At 57.7% G+C, this 20057-nt stretch overlaps 7 protein-coding genes across 7 annotated transcripts; 3 read left to right on the forward strand and 4 right to left on the reverse strand.

Moving 5' to 3' along the window:
- Nucleotides 1-1195: 1195 nt before the first annotated feature.
- D7B24_007492 (uncharacterized protein) lies at nucleotides 1196-3513 on the reverse strand (the record flags this gene model as incomplete). Its single annotated transcript, XM_028641601.1, has 4 exons — nucleotides 1196-1720; nucleotides 1925-2109; nucleotides 2500-3267; nucleotides 3420-3513. The coding sequence occupies 4 exons, from the start codon at nucleotides 3511-3513 to the stop codon at nucleotides 1196-1198; spliced, it is 1572 nt and encodes a 523-aa protein (XP_028498726.1).
- An 826-nt stretch (nucleotides 3514-4339) lies between these two features.
- BET4 (Rab geranylgeranyltransferase) lies at nucleotides 4340-5791 on the forward strand (the record flags this gene model as incomplete). Its single annotated transcript, XM_028641602.1, has 3 exons — nucleotides 4340-4348; nucleotides 4438-5344; nucleotides 5409-5791. 3 exons carry the CDS (start codon nucleotides 4340-4342, stop codon nucleotides 5789-5791), a joined length of 1299 nt encoding a protein of 432 aa, XP_028498727.1.
- A 145-nt stretch (nucleotides 5792-5936) lies between these two features.
- On the reverse strand, nucleotides 5937-7856 carry D7B24_007494 (uncharacterized protein; the record flags this gene model as incomplete). Its single annotated transcript, XM_028641603.1, has 1 exon — nucleotides 5937-7856. One exon carries the CDS (start codon nucleotides 7854-7856, stop codon nucleotides 5937-5939), a length of 1920 nt encoding a protein of 639 aa, XP_028498728.1.
- A 694-nt stretch (nucleotides 7857-8550) lies between these two features.
- D7B24_007495 (uncharacterized protein) lies at nucleotides 8551-9045 on the reverse strand (the record flags this gene model as incomplete). Its single annotated transcript, XM_028641604.1, has 2 exons — nucleotides 8551-8832; nucleotides 8887-9045. 2 exons carry the CDS (start codon nucleotides 9043-9045, stop codon nucleotides 8551-8553), a joined length of 441 nt encoding a protein of 146 aa, XP_028498729.1.
- Nucleotides 9046-10959: 1914 nt separating this feature from the next.
- On the forward strand, nucleotides 10960-11365 carry D7B24_007496 (uncharacterized protein; the record flags this gene model as incomplete). The annotated part of the gene is made up of 2 exons (XM_028641605.1): nucleotides 10960-11147; nucleotides 11251-11365. The coding sequence occupies 2 exons, from the start codon at nucleotides 10960-10962 to the stop codon at nucleotides 11363-11365; spliced, it is 303 nt and encodes a 100-aa protein (XP_028498730.1).
- Nucleotides 11366-12738: 1373 nt separating this feature from the next.
- On the forward strand, nucleotides 12739-16365 carry D7B24_007497 (uncharacterized protein; the record flags this gene model as incomplete). Its single annotated transcript, XM_028641606.1, has 4 exons — nucleotides 12739-12764; nucleotides 13302-15444; nucleotides 15940-16026; nucleotides 16171-16365. 4 exons carry the CDS (start codon nucleotides 12739-12741, stop codon nucleotides 16363-16365), a joined length of 2451 nt encoding a protein of 816 aa, XP_028498731.1.
- Nucleotides 16366-17805: 1440 nt separating this feature from the next.
- ADK1 (adenylate kinase) lies at nucleotides 17806-18845 on the reverse strand (the record flags this gene model as incomplete). The annotated part of the gene is made up of 4 exons (XM_028641607.1): nucleotides 17806-18262; nucleotides 18333-18487; nucleotides 18563-18615; nucleotides 18695-18845. 4 exons carry the CDS (start codon nucleotides 18843-18845, stop codon nucleotides 17806-17808), a joined length of 816 nt encoding a protein of 271 aa, XP_028498732.1.
- Between the last annotated feature and the right edge of the window lie 1212 nt (nucleotides 18846-20057).

Consider the following 20057-nt stretch of genomic DNA (forward strand, 5'->3'; position numbering starts at 1 on the left):
TTCAGCATCTCAAGTATACAGGGTAGCAACATGGCAGGCTGTTCTTCGCCAGAGCGCGAGGATCGGCCAACATTGTACATCATGCTGTTCCCGCCGTGAACATGTTGCTTCTTTCGCAGCAGCGTCGAAATGCAAAAGAGTTCGGAAGGGGCCCCAGCGTCTGTTGCCCCAACCTACATCTCTTGTCGTCAGTCGCGGTGAGTCTGCGTCTCGGCTGCGGTGAGTCTGCATCGGTCGCGGTGAGTCTGCGTCGGTCGCGGTGAGTCTGCGTCGGTTGCGGTGAATCAGCGTCGCAGTGAATCATCGTTGTCGGTCATTTAATTGTTTTGGAATAGGCGCTGGCAGGAATTGAACGTCGTGCCTACGAGGTGAATCTATATAAATACCACAACAAACTCCACCCCACCAACGAGGTTTGATCTGGGCTCCTAGCCAGGCAGCCCGCCTTCCTCGTTGGCGGCCAGTTTTCAGAAATTTATACTTAAGTACCCTCTGCACTCTTGCCTCCTGTTTGCCCGTGTATATGTGCTAGTGAACGCTTGCCGTCATGCTTTTCAGAAAGGACAAAACGTAGAGGAAGCGCGGTTGAGCAGGTACGAATACACCATATCATTCTTACTCCTAACAAGCTTGCTCCTCCATCCAAGGCTCAGTACGCGTGCGCTGTAAAGAATATCTGATCAAAGAGACGCGACTTCATGACCCCTTAGCGAATGATATCTCCCTCCTTGTACATGCCCTCAAGTCCCTCGAGGATATCGCTTCCTCCTAGCATTCCCTTGCCTCCCACCATGACCCTCCTCTCCGCTTGCCAGACTTCGTGAAACTTGATCGTATTGTCGCTTGATGCCACTACAATACCGCCTTCCTCTGCTGGGCGCTCTCTTGCTCGGCCACGACACAGTCCCTTGGGACCGCCTGGGTACGCAATGGCGCTGAGTGCTCTGTGGCCCTTTTCCCACTTAACCACGCCGACCATCTCGCACGAGGGCCAACTGAACACGGCAATACGAAACAGGTGTTCGGGCTGTGAATAGCCAAAAGTGGCAGCAATCTCACGCCGGTTCGTGGACCATATAAGTGATGTCACCTGCGCCGCACATGCAATGGTTGCAAGAGCTGTGCCGGTCTTGGTGTGGAAGAAGTGTATGCATCGGTCATTGGAGCCGCCCCCTGTCGCAACGAGGCCGTCCTGCTATGGACAAAAGGCAATCGCCTTGACGGCGGCGCTGTGGATCCAGCGATGCGTCTCTGAACCGGGTCCGAACTGCGGCACCTTATCAGGCGAGGTTCGGACGGTCCGGATGCTGGTACCGTCCACTAGCAGTTGAAATGCCTCTTCATCCCTTCCTTCATTTTGTATTAGCATGTCATACAACTCACTGCCGATGCTTTCCGATGACTGCGTCCGCTTCCGTACCGTCGGCGAGACTAAACCCTGGTGTCGTTGTGGTCGTAGGATCTTGTTGACCTCGAACAAGCAGCAATAGTTGTCATTGGCACCAGTCGCAAAGACTTGACCGTTGGGGGACCAGACTAATGCGCAAATCTGCAAAGCATGGGCAGAAATCTTAGCTACCAGCGTAATGGAACCAGGCCAGTCGTCGCGGGCCACTTCCCACGCTTCAGGCCACTCCACAACGTAGTAGTAGATATGTCCCAAGACGTCGCCTACAATCAAGTCCTCGGTGGAGACCTTCCGTGGCGGGTTCGTGGGATGCTTCGACAGCCGCATTGTACACGTCGGCCGCTAGCTGACACAGCAGATCGGGAACGGGTGCGTCATCTCGAAGCGCGGACGGTGACTATTAAGAGACGTCAGGGCAAAGTAGCCACTCGATCGACTGTAGGCAAGTATTCCTTTCCCTCCCTCTTCCGAGGAGAAAGAAACCGAAGTCAGCCAGGGCGAGTCAGGCCCACGCACCACGGGCATGACTCCGTGACGACTAGACCATGAGTACAGCGTGCCTCCCAGCCCTACCGCAAGGACGTTCCAAGTCCCCGAGTAGGCCAGCGTTGAGCAGTAGTAGTCATCGCGGAGCTCGGGGGCGTCAAGCACACGGAACGGTGCTGAAGGCAACCTGCGCTCGACTCGAGTAGCCCGTGCTCCTGCTCCGAGTATGGTCAGTCTGGTAGTCCGAGAAAATTGGGAAGCTGACCTACTCCCGGAGTGATGTGGTTCGATCCATTCCGTACCGTTCCACGTCGTTTTTCTTTTGTGCCCTATTGTCTGCCTAGTGTGTGGGGGCTTGAGCAGCTTGTCACTGAAAGCGAAAATCTTTGACGCCTGATCAATGTTCAGGGCATATGCAAGGCGAGCTTCATGTTGTTCAACGTCTCTCGGATATGTCGAATTCTTCAGACCCGGAAATGCATGATAGTGAAATCGAGCGCTGGTACCAGTTCGAATGAGGTGGCCACGGCCACTGTCGATGGCCGTGCCACTGGGAGCCACGCCACCGATAGCCTAGATTGTACCGTGGCTAAGCTGTCTCGTACTGAAGATGCGTCGGTTCTCCGGCATAGGGACGATTGTTGTTCCTACTTGGGTGGCTATTAGCGAGCCGCTTCGATTGTGGGGCAGGCCCTGAAATCTCCTACTTGGCGCCTCTTCCATGCGGGAGACGTTGCGGAAGTCTGAGGCCAAAGGGGGGGCAGTGGCGGTCGCTCGGTGCAGAAAGACGTCAGGAGAGGCATGATGGTTTCGCAAGAGCCTCTCGGAGGCTGTCAAGTCATCGACGGGCTTGGAGGTACGGTACGTGATAGAGATGGGTGCGGACGCTGTCCATCGTGGTATGAAGCGGTCCGGCAGGTTCAGAGACCCTTTTGTATATTGTCGATTCGGTTTTGGCCGGACCACTTTGTTGGAGTGAAAGTTTGCGGGGATGCTGGTACGCAATCTGGATCGAGTCTGTCTTCTCGTGGGCGTGGGTTCGACCTCAGGCTCTTTACCAGGCTCTTTATCAGACTCGTGATCAGACTCGTGCTTATCTGAAGATCCAGAGCCGTCACACACAAAGTCGTAGTTGAGACAGTGTGGAGGGACTTCTGGGACATCATCATGGTGGGCTCTCTTCTCCGGCGAAGAGCACTCAGAGGAACCGTAGCCCGAGTCGGCTGGACTGTCAAAGGGGTTGGCTAGTCTGGTCAGCCCCCGGATTCGACGGGACCGGGGCGTGCGGGGAGTCGGTCCCATGGCCAAGGCCTGCTTGTTGGTCGCCGGCAAACCGATTAGCCTGCGGGCGGTAGAGAAAGATGTGTGGATGCCTTGGTCACCGAGTCACGGGAGAAGAGCTCAGACAACTCAGATTGAGCCCGTACGGTATTGAGACAAAGAATGACTGATCATACGGATAACAAGGTCAAAATCTATAATGTATGTCGGTTGGGACGTCGATGAGCCAATCCACCTCGCATACCAACGTGGCGAGATGGCGGGAACTGGATGAGCACGTGTCGGACAACGTAGGAAAGGGAGAAGAAGAGAGAGAGAGGAGACGACTGTAGGGGCATGAGGGATGGAAGAGAATGAGGAAGACAACAGCCAGGCGGCCGAGCTCTGCAAGAGATGTGACCGAGTGCAGTTTCTCAGGCAGCGCGCCATGACGGTGACAGTAGACGAGATACCTGATCACCAGTTTGCTGTTGCCTTAGATGAAACATACTCGATGGGTGCTGCAGTCACATGCAAGAATCTTCTTGCCTTATGTCCTGGGTAGGTTCCTCCCTTCCTGCCTACCTACCTTAGGTAGGTAGGCACGGTTATTTCAGTCGGGAAGGTTCACCTGGCTCTGAATTCCTGGAAGGCGTCTCCGGGAAGCGTCTTGCTCTCTACCATCAGATGGGGCCAAATTGTTTCTTCTTTTATTTATTGTGCATACCTTACCTTACCATTAAAACACCACAAGTAAACTGACCAGGGGACATGCCACAGCACCCTGGAGCAAGGCCGTCTTACATCAAGATCGTCACCTATTGAACTAGTGTGCTGTCGAACAGGGAGCTTGGGCCCGCCTGAACCAGCACCTCTCGCCTCGGTGTACCTACCCATCCGGTGAGGAGAGGTGGGGTGATTGTTCCTGGCAGCACTGTGACATGACGAGGTGGGCGGCGTCCGTGGGCGTGGGGAATCCCTGGCACCGTCACATTTACTTCCCGCCAAGTACCAAACACCCAAGACCGTCTGACAAGTCCGACAAGTCCGCCAACGTCCCGATTCTGCTGCATAATCCGGATCCGACCACCCTCGCCCGCAGTGGCACCTTGTCGATCCGTTCTGCCGTGACTTTATCCTGGACACCTTCCTTCTCTTGTTGGAAGCTCCCTCTTCATCTCTGCCATGGCCAGCGTAAGCAATCCCCCCATCATCATCACTCCCACGCCATCCCAATCGCCCGCTCTGCCAATCATCGCGATAAAGCTGACGCACGCCCAAAGCACGGCGTAGCCCGCACGTCCCGCGCCCGTACGCCAGCTCAGTACCAAGCCGACCAGGACAAGATTGCCGCCTACCGCGACCTCGACGCCCGCCTGCTTGCCGCCAACACCGACCCCTCCGCCCTCGCCGACCCCGCGACCCTGTCCCTGACGGCGGACCTCCTTGCTCGCAACCCCGAACACTACACGGCATGGAACGTCCGCAGGCGCTGCCTAACCTGTGGCTCCTTGTCAAAACGCTCGCCTGGGCCATCGCCGTCGGCGCCGTCCGCGACTTCTTCCACACACTCCACAGCACCAACGTCCTCCGCCGCATGGTCGCCCTCTGGCTCGGCCGCGACCCAGCCAGCCCCCGCGTCCCGTCCACACCCCTCGAGTGGGAGGAGTGGTACAACAGCTGAGGGGAGCCCGGCCCCTGGCGTTGCGGTCCCCGAGGCCAACGCAACCCTGAAAACGGACGACAAAACTGACGACAAGCACAATGCACTCGTCCTCGACACGCTGCGCTCCGAGTTACAGTTTACCTTTCCCCTCATCAAGGCTAACCCAAAGTGCTACTGGATCTGGAACTACCGCCTATGGCTGCTGCAGCAGGCCATCGAGCTGCTGCCGGTGGCTGCCGCCCGCCGCGTCTGGGACGAGGAGCTCGGTCTCGTCGCCCTGATGCTCACCAAGGACCAGCGCAACTTTCATGCCTGGGGCTACCGTCGCCACGTCGTCCGCACTCTAGAGAGCGAGGCGCTCGCCGGCAGCACCATGTCAGAGGCCGAGTTTGCGTACACTGAGCGCATGATCAGCGCCGGTCTATCCAACTTTTCCGCCTGGCATCACCGGAGCCGGGTCATCCCGCGCCTGCTGGATGAGAGGGGGTTCAATGACGCGGAGAGGCGAGCCTTTCTGGATGCGGGTAGGCATCCCTTGCCCTTGTGAAGACTTTATCACACTTGTTTCGCGAAGCTGACAGGCTGCAGAATTCTCGTTGGTGAGGAGAGCCCTCGACGTCGGGCCGGAAGACCAGTCCTGCTGGTACTATCACCAATTCCTGGTCCTCAACATTACGGAACCAGTAGGCAAGCAGACGATTGCGCCCAACCTGAGTGCCGAAGACAAGGTGCCCATTCTGCAGAGTGAGATCGACAACATTAAGGACCTTCTTGAAGACTACGACGACGATCTCAAGCTGGCATATGAGGCGCTCATGGACTACACGCCCGCCCTCGCGCGACTCGAAGGGCGCGAGGAAACCGAGGCCAACAGGGCCGAGCTGCAGGGGTGGCTCGCTAAGCTGCGGAAGCTGGACCCCATGCGCAAGGGACGCTGGGATGATTTCGAGCGGACGCATAGCTTGCGTTGATGTTCGTGTGGACTTGGTACGGTGTACGATGACGAATTGACATGATGAGATGATCAAATTAGATACAATATGAGCACAAGGTTGTTCAATACAAGGCAGCATGCTGTACATATCACCACAGATTTACCGCCACCACCTCCGCTCTTTATGCGGTACACTTGCCCCTGACAAGACTGGCATCCTTGCCAACGAGGCCGTCAATATATCCCAGCAGCGTCTCCACGGGGATCATGTCAATGGTGCCGAGCGTCGGGCTCGACGACTTGAACACCTGTCCGCCAAACAGCACGCGCACATACCACCCGCTCTCGCTGCCCGCCGCACCGGTCGGCGCAGCCGTGGGCGTCGTGGTGACCGTCGCCGTCTGCGTGACGACGCACGCGCACGCCGACTTGACAGCGGCCGCGTCCCCCTTGCAGTTGGCGATCCAAGCCGGCAGCGGCGACGCCGTCGCCGTCTCCTGGGCCGTGAAGCCAGGGCAAAAGGCTGAGGCCGAGGCCGACTCGCGGATCATCTGGCGCAGGCAGTTGTTCCTGCTGCAGCCGGGCGCGACGACGGTCGGTGCCGGCTGTGACGAGGCGGTACCGCCCTGCTTCTTCGTCTTCTTCTGGTACAGCTCGAAGACGACCTCGGCGCCCATGCCGGGCCAGACCATGTGGTCGACCTGCAGCAGCGACAGCAGGCGCGAGACGGAGCCGTCGTGGGCGACGTTGTGCCTGTAGATCGGGGCGTTGGCGGCGCCGTCACCGGCGGCGGCGGCGCGCAGGTGCCCCGCCAGCTCGGCGGCCCATACGCCGTAGGTCGCGGCGCTGGCGGCGAGCGAGTCGGGGCTGTCGCGGTAGATCTGGGAGTACTCCCAGTGGCCGATGCGGAAGACGGTATCGGCCTGGGTCTGGCTGATGCAGGCCGACGTGTCGTTGCGGCCGTTGACGAGCTTGCAGGGCAGGGGCTTGTCGTGGCACTGGCGGGCCGAGAGGTTGTCGTAGTAGGGGTCGAAGGAGTTGTGGAAACCGGCGTTGGAGGCGGGCACGCCAGAGATGGTGTCGAGAGCCGAGTAGAGCGGGGCCGCGGCGCGGAGGTGGTTCGCCCAGGCCGGGTTGCTGCCGGATTTGATGCGGCTGAAGAGGGACGAGCCGGCAGGGCAGCTGTACTGAGGTTCAAGGGAGTCGACGCCCGACGCCTGGATGTTGAGGCCCTGCGGCGATGTCGTGTCATACATGCCCTTGATCAGAAGGCCGGCAACTTGGCTCGTGATCTGGTTGTTGGTCACGCGGTACTGGACCTTCTCGTGCCACGAGGGGTCATTGCGACTGGGCAGGAACCCCAGAAGATCGTGATAAACGCCGAAGAGATCGACGCCGTGGACATACGAGTCGTCGAGGCCCTGAGCCGTGATTTGGGGGAATTGGCAGGTTCCGATCCAGCCGGCAGGGACGAAGGGGTTGACGGGCGAGATGTACACTTTCCAGTACGTCTTGGCTGCGGAGTTGCTGCCGTCCAGACGCTCTCCAAAGTAGAAGAGGCCCTGCTCATCGCAGTTCCACTGGTAGGACTCGACGGGGAAGGCGTTGGAGGAGTACGGCGTGCGTTTGTGGTGACGGTGGATCTGGCACAGAATTAGTCGTTTGGTCAAGTAGAGAAGTCCCAGGACTTGGCTCACCAGCTCAACATATTTCAGTTCAAAGTCATCCGACGGCCTGACATATTCCGTCTTGCGCACGTGGGGCATGTTGCACCAGTTGTACGTGCCGTACTTGTCGATTGGCGTCTCCGAGGTATCATAGATGAACCCCCACTTGCCCTCACCGTTGAGCACCTCGGTGAAGTTGGCATTGACCTGGGACTTGGCTGGCGCATGCCAGCTCACATCCATGGACTGTGCTGACACGGTTGAACCGACAACTGCGAGGGCGCCCAGGATGGGGCCAGTCTTGGACCAGAGAGCCATGATGTGTTGCGTGGTGTAGGTGCCGATGAGGAAAATGCCAAGGCAGAGTAGGGTGAGCCTGGTCAGTGAAGAGAGGCTTGCTGATTTCATGCTCCCAGCGGCCAGTGATGAAGACATGACAACGGCTTTTATGCTCGACGGCCATTCTACACTCCCCTCCTCATCAAGGTCCCAAAGTGCTGGCGACAAGGTCACCACGTGCGTCGGCGGTGCTCCGCTGGCGGGGTCAAAGGTTGCATCTGCAATTTCGGAACACGGCGAACAAGTGGCACTATGGGACACGTTTCGAGGCCCGTCTGTAGGGACTATTGATGATATTGAAGGATAGCCTGGCGGAGAGTTCGGTCGTCATTCCCACGATGATGCCCAAGTGCAGTCGTGGTTGGCGGCGTGGGCTCGCACGTGGGGAGGCGCGCTCGACGACTGGCTGTTCCTGGAACGGTACGTACCTGGCCGATTGACCAATGGCATGTGTTCCTGGTATGCGAGGAGGGAAGCACTGCCAGATTCCTGCGAATAGGTACTTGTCCCAGTCAAGGTAAGGTTCTCGTAGACCTCATGTATTCTCCCGTGCTACCTCTATCTGGATTTCCCTTTCATCCGAGTCATAGCAGGCCAGCAACGATCCCTCCATCTCCATCATCTTGCCCCACCTATGTCTGTCTATCCGGGTTGAGACCACCCTGAGCATCATCGCCTCTCTGTCGCCATGCTCAGCAAGATGAAATCGACTGCGAAGGTGCTTCTTCACAGCTCAGAACGCACACTTCATCTGGTTTTTTCTTTCTTTTCCTTATAGAAAAAAAAGCCATCAATGTCCTCGTCGATGGCCACGTCCCAGGTCAATGCCAGGAAACTGGGGGATTCCGAGGATGCCTGGGGCCGGACACTGGTTGTACCAGTATGCGTCAATGAAGTACCACGCAACCCATCTACCAGACTGCTCGTCCCAACCATACCGCCACTCCCCTAGACGCGGCGGGGTCGGGATCCTCGGCACGACAGGTTGCTGTAGGGTCGGTGGGTCCGCGAGAGTCGGCGAGGGCGGGGCCGTGTACGGTGGCAGAGCCGCGCCCCGTTGATTGTGGGCGTGCTAAGCCTCGCCAGTTCGGGGGTCGACGTTTGGGGCACGGCGTTTCTTGTTGACCATCTCATCGACATCGTCGAGGTCGCGGAGCGTGGGCTGCCAGAGGTTGGTGGCGATGATGACGTCCTCAGCCATCTTTCTCTTCCCACCCTGGTTCTCGTTCTTGTTCTTGTGTCTGTCTTTTTTGTCGTCCCAGGCAGTGGTGCTAGCAGCTGTCATGTGCCGGGAGCTTATTCTGCGTCGAGAGTCTGGTATTAAATGATTTCTGCTGAATCCTGCAATCCTTGCGAGCGAGGACCACCAGGGGGCTTGTTGCTATCGGACAAAAGAAAATGCTGATGCAAGCTCGTCGTGGTGTAGCCAGAGCCTCTTTGGGGGAGCGATGTGAGCGACGTGACTGATCGATAGTGTGAGAGATGGTAGAAAGAACATGAACTCGAGGTCAGAGGCATGGACGTGCCAGATCATTCCTTATGGAAATAAAAGAAAGCTTTGGTCGTCATGGCGAATATGCTCTGACCCCATTGCGGTCAAGCAACGGGATAAAGAACGCGGTCGAGACAATGCCAGACCTGACGAGCCATAAAGCTCAACACAATTCTATGTTCCTTCATGGACAGAGGGTTACCAATGCGTATGTGCCAGAGCTGGCCGATCCTTTCTTGAGTCTGGACAAAGGGCCATGACATGGGGCACGCAAGTGGCCAGTGTATGTCTTGTCGTGAGTTGACTTCCAGGCTCCTCCCACATTAGAGTACTGTATCCTTCGTTCATCGTCTTCACGCAGGTGCGTTTCGATACAAATGTTGTGTAGTACTTCACAGAAAAGCCCACGCATTCAACACGAGTCCTTTTGGTCAAGGTCGTGAAGCTACCGGGTTTTGAGTAGCCCCCCCCCCTTCTATTACCCGTGCGGATCTCTGCCTGTCATTCTGGTATGAAGGGTGTTGGCGTGATCGTTGTTCATTTCCAAAAGCACCTGCAACAGCTAAGGAACTGAAATTCCATGTCTCGAAGCGCAATCCCATGATGAGAGGATTCCCCCAGTCCGTCGTCAAGGCAATACATGCTGTAGCGCGCACTCGCCATCTTGGCCTGTTCCGTGGGAAATGTGACGCGGGGTAAGCATCAGTCCTACGGAAACAGACCGTCCTTGGCCTCATCATAGTAGACCATGACGCCCAGGCCATGCCTTGCTCAATAGCGGGGAGAGCACCTCACAGGTTGAAGACACTTCTTTTCCGTGAGGGAATTGTTCAGGCAGCAACTTTTAAGCAAGACAGAATAGCATGCAGGGTGAACACACCACAGCAATCCGTCACCTCGCACATCTGCCGCGAGCAAATGCAGAGGACAGCATCCGACTCACTTGCCGGCCTGCTCGGGCAACGAGACGTGGAAACGGCGCTTCTAGAATGGAGCCTTGGATCGAACAGCATGGGAATATGGCTGCCTGCACTGCATGTCGGTCGTCGTCGACTCCGCCTCCTCCAGATGGGCCACAAGTTAAAGTTGGGTCGCCAAGAAAAGTGTTGGGTGGCATCGTCTCTCGGAGAACACTGCACCATGCCTACGTTAGGTGCCTAGGTAGACAAACTCAAAAGACAACCCACGTAGACAAGATGCGCATCGCCCACAGACGGAAGGAGCGGGAGGGCGGAGCAATGTCCTGCCCGTAGTGGTGTTCCCCTTCCACGGCTGCCTTGCCCTCTGGATCTCAGGACCTGCCGACCCGGGAAGGCTGCCCGATGAGGGCGGCGACGTCAGTGGCCGGATCCCGTTAGCGGACTGCACATGACAAAGCCTCCTGGCTCCGGATAGGTCCACCATGATGGAACAGGACCCACCCGCTCATCCACCCATCCATTCATCATCCATCCGTGGCCGCCCCCCAATTCATGACTGCTGTGACACCTGACCCTGAACCTTTCCTCGCCGTCAGCCATTGCACCTGAACCACCTCACCTACCATACCAACAATAAAAGCATCCCAACCGCCCCTCGAACCGACCTATCCAACGCCAAAAACCCAAACATCAAGAGAAACCTTTCGATCGCGAAGCCCAAGACAAACCTAGAAGAGCCCGACGACTACCTTACCTACCCAACACACCAAAGACACCCACCATCAACATGAAGCCCTCTTCGTTCCTCGTTGCCGCCCTCGCCATCGTCCCCGGCGCCATCGCCGTCGACCAGATGAAGAACATCATCGTCTGGGCGCAGGACGACACCACTACCGACGCCATGATCGAGAAGGCCAAGTCGGCCATCATTGATGCCGGTGGCAAGGTCACGCACGTCTACAGCACTCTCATCCGGTACGTCGCCTACGCCCGACGAGAGCGATCGACACCGTTACCTCGTCAACCCCCACAGGCTACAAGAAACGATTTGGGAGAGTTGAATGCTAACAGAAGACAGTGGGTTTGACGCCATCGCGCCTGCCAAGGTCGTCGAGGCCGTCTCCGCCTTCGACGCCGGCCTCAAGGTCGAGGAGGACCAGATTGTGACGACATACCAGAACAAGGACAACTAGAGGGGGCGAAGCGACGAGGCATACGACGGCGTGCTCTGGAGCATGGACACAAAAGGATGTCGAAATCATGGGGGACGGGCCTCGACGCAACGATGACACGCGTGCCATGCCATCGACGGCCCGGGGAGTACAACCACATTCATTCGCTTAGCATGGGAAGTATCTGGTGTTGGGCGTTTTTTTAGCAGATACCTGATCGAACTGAACCGAATCGAACCCTTGGTGGCTCGACGAATAGACGGACACTTGATTTTTGTTTGTATTTTTGTTCTGAGCATCGTCCCCGTGTTCATGCAGTGTTACACTCTCAGACTGCATGGCACCAAAGAAGGTTCGCTCCTATAGTTTGAGGGGGCGGTGGCATGGTTCGTAAGGGCCTGTCGATGCGCCGCTACGAAACCAAGGGACCATGCCCGTGATTGAATCGGAACAGCTCGTCTGCCGCTCAAGCGATCACCGGCCATCTGAAGGCTGATGGTGTTCACCTGTGAGAGGGACCGACGCCTGAAAGAAACCGACCAAACCGTAAGCATGACGGCTGGGCGTTGATGATGAGCGTGCTTGTGGAGGAGAAAAAGGCGGGATCGGCCGCTAACATAACCCCCCTCCCGTGTCCCTCTCTCCCAGCACCACCCCACGATGATGACATGCAGTACACGGCTCGACTCAACCTGGGACCTGGGATACTCAGCGGCCGAGAGCTCCGCCATCCGTCTGCCCAGGGACAGTGGGGAGAGGGACGGAGAGCTCGGATGGTTGTCACGTTCGGCACAGCGTGACACCCACCGGAAATAGGCATGCCTCTTCTCTTCTCTAGGCTTTGTTTGACACAGATGTGATTTCTGCAAGACCATGGGGTGTTTCTCCTGACATTTGCCTCATCTACACAAAGTGGCTAGGGGCCATGGAGGGGCCAGAGCGTACATGGTACATGAAGCATGGGGGAGGACGAACGACGGGGGGGGGAGGGGGGCGATGGTGCTGTTTGAGGGGAGGGCCGGCGGGAAACTCTGCCTTTGTTCGGAAGGCTGGGGATGGGAGCTGAAGAAGCCTCTGGTGTGTGTGTGTGTGTTGCTTGTTCTTCAGCTGGGAAAGGGAAAAGAATGAACAAGGCGTCTGTGATGTGCCGTCACTCGAGATACTGAAGTCTCAACTCAGCTCGGCGTCCTGCTCAGCTCAGTGCGATGTGAGATGCGTGGGGGGACTGACGAACAGCAGTAGACACCTTCAGGCGAGGGTACCTCACGACAAAGACAGCAGAAGACAGAGAAGGGTCCCCGGCATTGAGCAGCAAGCCCACGACATGTCATGCAGGTCCCCCCCCCCCCCCTTGATGCGACGCCGTTATTGGCCTTGACCCCCCTAGTCGAGTCATGGCATGGGATCCCTGGTCTCTCGTGTCGCCTCGCCTCAACCTTGTGCAGAGTGTCACCCGTTGTTTCGGACACTTTGGATAATTGGACCGTAGGGAGCACCTCTGGCACCGAGACATCTTTGGCACCGCGACACAACCCAACCTGTGGCTTTACAGAACATCGTAATCGATAAGAAGAAAGAGCTTGGACCCGGACTTGCTCGTTGACCCTCCGTATCGTCCCTGTCCATCGTCTCGGTCCCCTCGAACAACATTTGTGATTCAGCACGACGACCCTCTTCAATCCCATTGTTCACCTACTGACGCTGGACACCTTCTCTGACGTCTGCTCTGCGGACCTCTCTCCCTTCCCCACGAATGGCCTTTTACTAGATAACACCCGCCAACAGCAGCAGTCTCCTTCGTGCCGAGCATGCCACCGCCGTCAACATTCGCTGCATACATGGAATCAGGCCTTCGCTGAAGACATCCCGAACATTGGCTCTTCGACGACGACGAGTCTTGACGACAAGGGACACGACCTCCTGTCTTTTCCTTCGGCCCACCCACCATACGACCCAGCACATACATCACGCACACAAGCATGACGTTCACAAAGGGCGCGCAGGACGCGCTCCTGCAATGGGCCAACACCTTTGCCCTCGACAAGAAGGCCAGGACAATGGACGACTTCCATGATGGCATCCTCCTCTCCCAGATCCTCGCCGACCTCGACACCAGCTACGACCCCTCCGAAGTCCAGACCGAAGACAAGCGGTGGCTCGCCAACAAGAAGAACCTCCAGAGCGTCTACAAAGGCCTTGCCCGCCTGATCCACCGCGAGTGTCCCGGCCTCGGCCGCCAGGCCAGGATCGCCGACTTTCGCGCCATCGCCTCGAGCCCCGATGCCCAGGGCATCTGCAAGGTAGGCCACGACCACCCCGTGTGCTCGACGAAGCCCACCCAGCGCGTGCTAACCACAGTGTCCCTGCAGCTCCTGGCGCTCCTGTTCGCCGTCGCCATGCTCGGCAGCAACAACGAGCGCTACGTGACCCGCATCACGCGCGACATCACCGACGGCGCCGCCCTGTCGCAGCTGCAGCGCATCACGGTCGAGATGAAGACGGACATGGAGGAGGCGCTCGCCGCCGCCGGCACCGACGACGCCCACGACGTGGCCGTCGAGGCGCGGGACCCGGACCTCGCCCTCGAGGAGGAGAACGCCGGCCTCATGGCCCAGCTCGACAAGAAGCAGAAGAACCTTGCCGACATGGAGACGCGCCTCGCCCACCTGCAGGAGAGCTACGACGACCTCAAGGACGAGGCCGCCCGTGTCACGAGCGAGCTCGAGGACGTGCGCAGCATGCACAGCGGCGCCGGCGACCAGGTCATCCGCAACCTCGAGATGAAGATTCGCGAGCAAGACGAGCTCATCGCCACACAGGAGGGCCAGCTCGAGGACGTGCGCGTCGCCAAGGAGCGCCTGCAGACCGAGATGGCCGCCCTCAAGACGAGGGCCGCCCGCGCCGACGTCCTCGAGGACGAGGTCAACGAGCTGCGCTACCGCGCCGAGGAGCTCGGCCGCAAGGCCAACATGGTCGAGCGGTACAAGCAGAAGCTCGAGGCGAGCAGCAAGATGCAGAGCGAGCTCGACAACTTGCGCTACGAAAAGGAGGAGATGCAGCGCGACCTGCTCGAGTACGAAAAGGTCCTGAAGAGGAACCGCGCCCTCGAGCTGACAAACGACAAGTACGCCGAGAAGATGCAGGATTACGAGGTCCAGCTTATCGAGCTGGACGGCAAGCGGAAGGAGGAGTACAACGAGATGATCGCGCTCAGGGAACACCTCGAGTCTCTCAGCGCGCAGCGCAAGGCTGACGAGATGTTCATCGGCGAGCTGCAGGAGCAGATCAGCACGGGTGGCCACGGCCACGGGAACAAGTCTCCGTCGAGTCCTGGGGGCGCCGGGTTCAACCTCGACGAGGAGCTCGAGAACGCAAAGGACGTGGCGCCCAATCTGAGCCTCGAGATCTCACGACTCAAGGCCGAGAACCAGCTGCTGCGCAGCAGCATGGGCTCGGGATCAGAAAACTCACGCTTGCGCAAGGAGCTCGAGGAAGAGCGCGCGCAGCGCAACCGGCTGCAGAAGAACTTCAACGATATTCACGAGAAGCACACCGTGGCGGAAGCACAGGTCCAGTCACTGCTGCGCGACATGACGGACGAAAAGTATGTCGAGAAGATGGATACCCTGTTCCCCGCCGGTGGCAACGTGGCAATGCTAACGCAGGAGTTCTTCACCGCCAGGGCCTACAACGAACTCGTCGCACAGCAGAAGAAGTCGGAATTGGAGCTCAAGCAACACATGGAGCTGGCGACAGAACTACGAAACCGCATCGCGGACCGTGACCGCGAACTGTTGAGTGCGAAGACTGACCTTTCAGCCGTCGAGAAGGATAGTATTGAAGCGCTCGAAGAGCTCAAGGCGACCGACAAGCTCATCTCCGGCTCGCTGCAGGAGGAGCTCGAGGCGCTGCGAACCGACCACAAGAACGCCGCCACGGACGTGCAGGAGGCGCAAAAGGCACTGACCAAAGCCCTCCTCGAGAAGGACGAGCTTCGAAAGGATCTCGATACCGTCAAGGAGCAGGGCGCTGGGCAAGACTCGTCCAAATATCTGGAGAAGATCCAACAGCTGCGTGACCGGCTCAAGGAGCGCAACGAGGTGAGTGGCCCTCTTTCAGTCCAGTCGAGATATACGCGAGACCACATCGTCATCTTCCCCGACAGCAACACGCGCCTCCCCGGACAGCCCACAAGGCCGCCTGCGTGCAAACAGGCCCGTAGTAGCATCTTACCAGCCCGTCCTTCCGCTGCCCTTGTCAGGGACAGCCATCCGCTGGCGCGAGAAGCAGCCTTCAAAATGACTGCCCCCAAGCTCTCCCTTTCGTCCGTACACTCCCCAACATGCATGGGAACGGCGGAATCAGGCATACCTGCCCCTGTTCAAGGCTCGAACCCGATACTCCCGAAACCCAAGGAACGGCCCACGTCTTGGTTGCCCGTCCACAGCAGCGTCCCTCAAGAGAAGCGTAGCTCTTGGGGGGCACTGTTCTGGTAGATGCCGGTGGATGCCTGTACTTTCAAGTGGAAGCTGCACAATTGATGGGCATCGTCACTCGCGGCTGTATGAAACACAGACTGACATGACATCTTCTAGCAACTCGAGAAAGCCGAACGCGACAGGCACGACCTCACGCGCAAGCTCAAAGCCTCAACAGATGGCGGCGCCGCACTGGCACAAAAGGTATACGCTGGACGATACTTTGCTCCCAAGAGCTTCCCCCTTTCCCTAGACAGCGCAAGAAAAATTCCCGTCTTTCTCTCTCTCTCAGAACGGGTCTTCACTTCATCCGCGTGAGAATCTGACGCTGACTATTGCAACCTGAAGACCCAGAGCGACCAGATTATCAAGAACCTGCAGCGCGAGAACGCGCTCATCGCCACGGCGTGGTACGACCTCACAAGCAGGTTGCAAAGCAACCACGTCGTTCTGCAAAGACGCAACGATGTGCCGCGTAGCTGGCTCAACAAACAGCGCCAGATGGTCAATGGTACGGCCAAGCCCTGCTTCTTCCAAGCATGATGCGGTCGTCTCCGCGACGCCGCGCCAGGACCCCCAAGCCGCGGCAGAACACATCGCTGATAGTTATTGATATGTCCAGCTACCCCTAGGAAGTGAGCTTGGCCGTTCAGACCGGCAAGGGTCACGCACCTGACTTTACGACCTTTTTCAGCCCTTCACTTATACCACGATCATCATTATCATATCACTCATCGCATTAGAGCGTTCCCTTTTTCTCTCCCAGAATCCCATCTCAGCCTCTCGAAACTTCACATTTAGGCACGTTTTCACGGATTCACCCGCATGTTGTAGAGTTGACGCCGACTGCGTGCTCCGTCATCAATTGAACCGCCCTGCTTTCTTGTTTCTCCTCGATCGACGGTAGCTGGCTTCGTCGCATTCCTCTGGCGTGCGGCACGTTCCTGGGTTGCTTTTTTTCTCCGGAGTTGTTCTGCTAGAGTGTCGGGTTTTGGGAGGTCTGAAAGGAGATAGAAGTAAATACCCCCCCACATTCAATATTAGGTGGAAAACACCACTCCATTGCGTGTAAAACCTAGTTAGGGCGATGTTTGTTCGCAGTGACATGTGCCGTGGGATGATCTGGGATACTTTGGCGGCGCTCGCGCCAACCTTGGGGGCTACTAGTCAGCTTGAAACATGCCTGGCAACCTGATATTGTCCTTTGGTCAGACGTCTAGTGATCCTCACTGCATGGACAGGATTGATGTACATGCGGTGCGAGGTCAAGGTCGCCCGCCCGTCCATATCGTTGCGTCGGGTAGGGGTGGATCGCGCGGGATATGAGTTGTCATGGTGCAGTTCAAAAGCACGTTCATTGACCCAAGGACTCGGGTCTACAGAATGAGTTTTTGCCGCAGTTTGTAGGACAATACGCAACTGTCAAACGGGGCATTGCTTCAGATCGTTGTTCACGTACTTCATGCTGTCCAGAGAGCATCCCTACGAGAACTGAACCAAACCACGATGGCCACAGACTCAAGATACGGTGCAGCAACGAATCCGAGTACATGCACGGACTCAGCACGAGACTCCAGAATATCACAATAATGGCGGAAGATGGCAGAAGAGTTCATCCTTAAACCTCCATTCGGTTTATTAGTGAGACAGTGATACATACAAGGCGTGATGGTGGCCGAGGGTCTCCCGGACAAGTACAATGAACATACTCCGTCGCTAACCCCCTGGCAGAGACGAGCGCAGGCTCCCCGATGCAGCAACCCCAATTGTCCAACGCCTCATCCGGAGGCTTGGAGCTCAAAACAAACATCATGAAGCGCTTTTCCCCCTCCGTGCCGGGCGTGACATCCAGGAAACGTCGCATCGTGCTCCGCAACTCTCCTCCGTTGCTTCCGACCATTTCTCCCCTCCCATTCACGCGAGTCCTGCTTCCAGTGGTGGCAGGGCATCCAAGGGGGAGACGGGCTGCCTGGGGCAACCCGCTTACTGTGAGCCGGTGATGCGGCTGATGATGCCGGGAGCGCTGGGCTTGCGCTGGGCGTCGAAAATGGTGAGCATGTTCTTCCATACCTGCGAGGGCTGCTGGGAGGCGTCGATGCCCTTCCAGATACCGGTCTTCTGGTAGTAACCCACGACGGGGGCGGTCTGCTGGTGGTAGGTGGCCAGACGCTTCTTCAGGGCCTCGGCGTTGTCGTCACTGCGCTGGATGAGAGGCTCGCCGGTGATGTCGTCCTTCATGTGCTCCTTGGGAGGGTTGAAGGTGCTGTGGTACGAGCGGCCAGAGGCGGGATGGACGAGACGGCCGGTGATGCGGGCGACGAGGAGGGAGTCGTCGATTTGCAGCTCGACGGCGTGCTGGAGGTTCTTCTTGCGCTCGGCGAGCATCTCGTCGAGGCGCTGGGCCTGGACGACTGTGCGGGGGAAACCGTCGAGGATGAAGCTGGGGGTGCACGGTTAGCACGGGTCGGTGATGCACCGGATTGGGAAAAAAAAGGGCAAAGACAACATACCCTCCCTTGCACTCCTTGTTGTTGTCGAGCTCCTCCTGGATCATGCCGATGACAATCTCGTCGCTGACGAGGCCGCCCTGGTCCATGATCTTCTTGGCTTCTCGGCCCAGCGGAGTCTTTTTCGCGACTTGCGATCGCAGCATGTCACCGGTGGCCTACGCGCGAGCACAAGATCAGTACAGCGTTCAAATCTTGGCAAAAATGACGTTTGAACAAGCCAATTGACATACCAGGTGGCAGCAGGAGAACTTCTCCTTGATCTTGGGAGCTTGCGTGCCCTTGCCTACGGAGAAGGCCAAACGTCAGCACCAGATACCTCTGCGAAAACAGGCGCGAAAAAGACGCCAGTAGGACGAGCATACCAGCACCAGGGGGGCCGATGAGGATCATGCGGACCTCCTCGGCACTCTTGGTCGTGGTACCAAAGGACTTCTGCTCCAGAGACTTGATCCGCGACTCGAGGCCCTCGACCACACCGGTCAACCGCTTGACTTCATCCTCAATGATACCCATTGTTGCAGAGCTTCGAGTGAACGAGGTCGTACCGGGGCAGAGTTGCGAAAGTGTGTCTCGAAAGGGAAGGAGGAGCTACTCGAAGGCACAGAAGGGGGAGGAGGTGGGAGGACCGAGTCGTGTATAGTCGTGGGGAGGAGAAGGGTGAGAAAAAAATAAATTGGCAGAGGGTTGGATGGTGTTGAGAACTGGACGACAGGTAATCAAGGTCGAAGGTCAAGGCCGGGCTAGGAGCTGTGTTCTCGCGCACCTGCCTGTGTACCTGTGCACCGACCCGGGCCAGAGCAGCCAGTCGCACCCGAGCAGGGACCAGGGGCCTGCCGTCTGGGATCTCTATTGTTGCGACGGTGGCTCTGGCTTTCCACCATCCACCATCCACCCGCAGCGAGCGTTGAGCGCACCCAGACGTGACGGGTGGGAAAGCATGTGGGGCGCCCCAAAAACACAGTGGAGCTCTACAGCGGTCGTCCGGCTGTTTCGTCCTGCTGTTGCGTGCTATAGCCTCCGTATTCCCGCCTGCCAGCTGTTCCGTTACAGCGACGCCGTCGCTATTGGCCCTGGCCCCCCACTGGACATTCCTCTGCGCCGAGGTTCGGTCAGACTGGTTAGTACTCGGATAATCCCTTCGGTTCTTCGGGAGAAGCACGGATAAGGATGGTTGGTATGAGGTCACCACCGCCTTGCTGGCGGTGCGACATTAATACACACACCCGGCACGAATGGGGTTGGCATCAAGGTCATACCATCGGTATGTGGTGCCGGCATTGGCTTCTCACATGCCTATGGATGATCATTTGCGTGTCAGAAAGCCAGACAAGAGGGCCATGCTCCGATTCCTGCTTTTTTGTATGCACAAACTTGTATGCATAGATAGAATGCAAGCCCACGTGAACATGACGACTCGCTCAGAAGGGCATCGAGGACTCTACCTATTAAGGTGCCTTTGGGTAAAAGTACCTTGGGTACCTAGGTAGGTAAGCTACCTTGCGTAGCCAGCACCTCGATCACTTACCCGGCCCAGGTGCCCGAAGCTTAGCTTATCTAATCATTGCCCCCCTGCATCGCACGTGACCTCGCGCTACAGCTCCCTTGGTGCGCTAAGCTGCTCTGAGAGCTCTGAGCTGGGCTGGGCGCAAGGCGGAAGGCAGCATCAAGTTACGACAACACCACCAACGATATCGAAAACCGCCGCTGCACTACCATCGCCATCTC

The sequence above is a fragment of the Verticillium nonalfalfae genome, assembly GCF_003724135.2.
Source record: "Verticillium nonalfalfae strain VnAa140/NRRL 66861 chromosome Unknown scaffold_6, whole genome shotgun sequence".
Taxonomy (NCBI): Eukaryota; Fungi; Ascomycota; class Sordariomycetes; order Glomerellales; family Plectosphaerellaceae; genus Verticillium; species Verticillium nonalfalfae.